This window comes from Etheostoma spectabile, chromosome 23, assembly GCF_008692095.1.
Source record: "Etheostoma spectabile isolate EspeVRDwgs_2016 chromosome 23, UIUC_Espe_1.0, whole genome shotgun sequence".
Classification (NCBI taxonomy): Eukaryota; Metazoa; Chordata; class Actinopteri; order Perciformes; family Percidae; genus Etheostoma; species Etheostoma spectabile.
Window position 1 is genome coordinate 4712148 of NC_045755.1, and position 5062 is coordinate 4717209.

Here is a 5062-nt window from a genome sequence, read left to right on the forward strand (position 1 = left end):
AAAAAAACGGTCCCAAGATAAAGCAAAATAGTATAACAAGTTAGCACATGAATAGAAAATAAGGCTTGAGAGATTAAAAAAATGGTCCAAGATAAAGCAAGATATTGAATAAGTTACCAATAATGACTTAAAGGGAAGGAAATAGGTCACTTTTTTTTTTGTAAAAACTGTGGGTCATTTGTGGTAACTAATGCAATGGATGGCAGGCGGTGAATTAGCTCCAGCTTGTTGTGGTTTAAAGTTTGCTTCAATGAGGCGTATTTTGCCACGCATCTCCAACAGTGTCAAAGATGGCGAACCATTTACATCATCAGCATAATGAAAAAGCTGTCACCAGCACAGTTAAAAGCGGTTGGCATGAATATGGTTTGAGCATTTAGGGTAAGGCAAAGGCAGCAGACAACTTTGGCCTGGAATCTATCAACATAACTTTAGTCACTAAGAGAGTCAGTGCAAGGTTTCAAGTGGCCTTTGATTGGCTCGCTTACTTGATAATACAGGCCTTTTGCATGTTTTTTTTTTTTTGAAGAGCGATATATATACCACAAGCACCTCCATTTTGGACTCTCCTCCATACACACTTACAGCATTACAAACAGCTCATCCTGACTTCTTAGCAATGTGGAGGGAGGAAAAGAGGAAAGTTCAGAACACAGTTCACAACACATGATCCGCTTGCACAAAACACTTAGTTGCCCCACAAAAATAGAGAAAATAGTCCAGGTGTAGTAGTTTGCACATAAAATTGTTAAAGAGGCTGAACATGTTAATAAATGACAGAAGACTATGCAGGGTAAAGATGAATTAGTAATCAGTTAGAAGCTTTGTTAGCTGCACACAGCAAATCAGAACTTGAGATCCATGCATTAAACACAGATCATGGTGCTTCTGAAATCCCTCGCCACACTGACGTACACTGATCTCAAGACAGTTGAGTACCCTGGAGCAAAGAAGAAGCTAGTCCAGCACAGACCCATATAATGAAGGAGTTTCATCACTTAGAAGGTTCCATATACTCACACAACCTTTTGTTCCTGTTTGTAACACATAAGTGATAATAAAATGTTCATGATGCATAATTTGCTGTTTGCTTCTTAGCATGAGTAGCGATAGCCACAATGGTGGAATAGCTATGGGGCGCCACCATCAGAGACCAACTTTAAAAGTTTAATTCACTGATGTCATAATACTGGACACATTGATGGCTGTGTGAGCTGTGCAAAAACAACACAGGAAGGAAGTTTAACATCAAGGACAGACAGATACAAATTTTTGAATATAGCGTGTCTAGGATGATCTCTGATACCAGACAACATTCGGTTTGCAGCTACTGGAATGTACAGCTAAATGATGAACTCTTTCACTATGCAGCTAGCCTCTTAGCTTTTCTGGCAGAAAGTGGTGCTGCAGTAGGCTAGTGGTGGGCATTTGGTTGGACTAACGTCTTGAGGGGCAGAATGAGGGAGGTGAGTTTGCTGCCCAGCTCACTGAGACTGGACCTCCTCCTCTCTGCCACCGGCTGCTCCTTCTGCTCGTCCTCCGACGGGCAGTCGGTGTTGTCGTAGGCCGTCCTGTGGGCACGCGTGGGTCAGGCATTCACAAACATACTGTTCAGTTGCACATTCACATACAAGCATGGCCCCATTACCACCACGATACTGTATGTGCACATGCACATTTCATGCATAATGCAGCCAACAAATATTCAGTGATTTACATTGTCCTGCTGTACTGTACACTGAGAGATCCCTGCAATATAACAATACATTCCCACCAATCCACTTACATGCTCCAATATTATCTCACAAACCCACAAAGCAATTTAAGGTTTCATATATTTGGAGAGCTTTGAATTGCCTTCATTCGTATCATCCAAGCTTCAATTTTGGCTTAGCTGTTCAATAAGAGAAAATTGTACTCTCCTCTTCCAAACATTTGAAAGCTACATGATGTCCACACAGTCTCTTACTTTACATTTTACAAAGACACAAAAGCAAAAATGTGCTACATTTGTAAAATGACACAATAGGACGTTCGCCTTTAATGAACACATGCGAAGAGGGACTAGATGCATAAAAGATGGCTGCTGTGTGGTTTGATGTCATCACTGATTCCTTCTGGTCTCAAAGGATAACATGCTTTGTTTTAGCAGTCTAAGCTTCAAGCTTTCCTTTACATTATCACTGTTGTTACAGGTATTTGCAATTAAAAATGTTTTCCTTCAAAGTTTCTGGTTTGTTATTTAATAGCACTTATTGTTGCGCAATAGTGCTTCGTAAACTGCTTTCTGACGACCATCAAAACGTTTCAAGCATGTTTTCTTTGTGGAGACAGAATTGTTAGGAAGGACAAGGTTTAAGCAGAATGTCTATAATCTATAATGTTACTCTATAATGTTTGCAATTACATTTTTTTTTTTATATCTATTTTGATAACATCTGCTACAATTGACTACGAGAAACCATAACTAAAGTAAAAGGGACTGAAACATCCAAATATTCTTCATTGTCAATGGTAATGATGTCACACCAGAAAGCTGCCATCTTTATGCATCTGGGGCCACAGTAAAAAAAATAAAAAATACTTGTGCGACACAGCCAGCGTGGTTCCTTTCTTCGTGACATGTCTTACCCCTTCATCATGAGAGAGGGCTCTTCAGTGTCAACCCAGGCCGCAGAGCTAACAAAGCGCTTTAGTGGGGGGCGCGCATTGCTCTTTCCTGGCACATTCCTGGAAACCATCATTATCACATACAGTAGGGAAATAACAACAACAAGCTTCATGTCATGGTATAGCAAGGTTCCATGGCTTGAAAACGAAAGCCACAGACAGTAGCTTCCTGCACTTCAGAAACAGCATAGGGCTGACCCGAATGCTTCAAAGCTTTGATCGTTGCCATAGTAATCAACTTGTAAATCAGTATTTAAATGCTTTGTTTTTAATTTTAACATTTTTATTATCATGCATTACCCAAAAATTCAGAGTAGTCCATATTCTTAGAAGGAGCGCTGTGTGTGTGTGTGTGTGTGTGTGTGTGTGTGTATATAGGCTGGGGTGCTTATGTGTGTAAGCCTAGTTTCGGTCTGCCTCACTTCATCCCGGCGCCTGGCCTCAGCTACCATCTAACCTTACCAGTCATATCACAAATGTAGTTTGGCAGATCACCTGAAAACTGTAAGTAACAGCTTATCCTTGATAAAGTATTTAAATTAAATGTGTATATTTTGTACATGCATAATTTTATGTAATGTGATTAGCCAAGTGATTCCGTGTTCTGTACATGTCTGTCAGCAGCAGCAGAGTGCACAGCGGCAGGCTAACTGCCTGCCAGGCTGACTGACAGACAGCAGTTAAGGTCAAGTAACTGAACTAAATCCTAGCTCACCCGCTGGCAAACGTCTGTAGACAGATTGATCGACACATACACGCGTCTCCAGTCTCACAACTACTCCTACCTAACCCCCACCCAATGTATTCCAATACTTCAAGATTCAAAGCTTGAAAAGAGATATTTAAGACCTAAGACTTTAAGTCCTAATTTTAAAAGGTAGAGTATTTTGAACAGTCCTCCTACTTTGAACTTAAGCACACTCTCCCATACACATATCTTGTTTACCTTCACTCTACATGTAAATGTTTTCAACCTACACATTAACACACATACAAATTACCTACCATGGGGATCGCCTGGTCAGTCTCTCCGTCTCAGCCTCTAAGCAGTCTTGTGTTTTGGACTGTGGTGGGAAAATCAAACAATCTCAACAAAAATGCTCCTTTGTGGAAAGCCTGGATTTATTTTTCTAAAACCTATGAAAACCTGTCTTACTGTACTTATTTTACATGGAGTTAGGTTCACTGTGGATTCAGACTTTACATTTATATATATTTAACCATGATCTTACAATTTTCATACTCTGACCTGCACTGCATGAACGTGGCATTTAAAGTAGGGCTGCAGCTATCAATTATTTTAGGAAATCCAGTATTCTACCGATTATTCCATCAATTAATTGAGTAACCGGATAAGAAATGCTTTTGCTTTATAGTAGACAGCAATAGTAGATGTATAAAAGAAAGGTCTAATTTTGAGAAAAAGCAACAATTGTTTTGCTTAAATTGCATATAATAACAGGAATAGATGCTAATATTTTTAAACAGTAGCCTCGTGGGACACCCTGCTCCTTAATCAGGTTGGCAAAGTATGTTTTTGATGGCCTAAATATAATTTTTTTTTGCCCCCCCCCCCCTTCTCCTTCATGCCTCTGGCTTTTATATGCGACTGTACAAAGCTTACAGCAGGGCTATTCAGCTATTCTGTTTTGGGGGACACATTTTCAGAAGGCTGATCTGTGTGAAGTTTAGAAAGAATGAAGACATCATCGGCATGATCGGATGTCGTCATTCATGTGCGTATTAAGTAGCCATGTGCAGGAGGCACTGGTTAAGAGAAAGGGCCTGATTATGCTCCCCAGCAGTTAAGTTTACCAACAGATTTCGTTTTAGCTTGTTTTCTGCTTTTTTTTCAGCTTAAAGTGATCCTAAACCTTCCGCCGTTTTCTCCACCTGTCTTGTCTTAGCCCCTTACTATTTTTCCTCTCTTTATCATTTTTAAAACTGCGCCATCAGACTTCATGACATGTATTTACGCAGTGTCAGCCCATTGTGTGACCGTAATAAGCATCCATGTGGAAACACAGCAGTATACAATGCTAGTTACATGGTTTTAGAGTTACTCAAGGAATCCTTTCAGCCCTAATTAAAAGCAATCCTAAGAAAATGAAAAGTGTATTGTTCTTACCATGTCAAAGTGCACGTTGCCTCCAGAGCGTGGGATTGATGCTATGCTGACCCGCCGAGTTGTTGACTGTTGAGGAATAAAAGAAACTTCATAGAACAAATATGAACATTATGAACATAATCAGTGCTGAGTAAAGGTGAATGATAAAATCATATGTAACCCAGGTGCAGCTGACCTTGTAGTACTGTGTTGGCTGCTTCTTGCCACGGAAGTCATCTGGAAAGAGGAACAGTTTAGTTGCCGTGTGTGTGCGCATATAATTTA

At 40.1% G+C, this 5062-nt stretch overlaps 1 protein-coding gene across 2 annotated transcripts in view; it reads right to left on the minus strand.

Moving 5' to 3' along the window:
- lrmp (lymphoid-restricted membrane protein) overlaps nt 1-5062 on the minus strand; it is a 74003-nt gene that overhangs the window by 872 nt on the left and 68069 nt on the right. For both annotated transcript variants that reach the window (XM_032504941.1, XM_032504942.1), the window contains exons 33-37: nt 4974-5014; nt 4799-4864; nt 3676-3734; nt 2632-2730; nt 1443-1571 (exon numbers count right to left, since the gene is read on the minus strand). In XM_032504941.1, coding sequence (XP_032360832.1) covers nt 1443-1571; nt 2632-2730; nt 3676-3734; nt 4799-4864; nt 4974-5014 — 394 coding nt within the window. The remainder of the gene's footprint in view (nt 1-1442; nt 1572-2631; nt 2731-3675; nt 3735-4798; nt 4865-4973; nt 5015-5062) is intronic.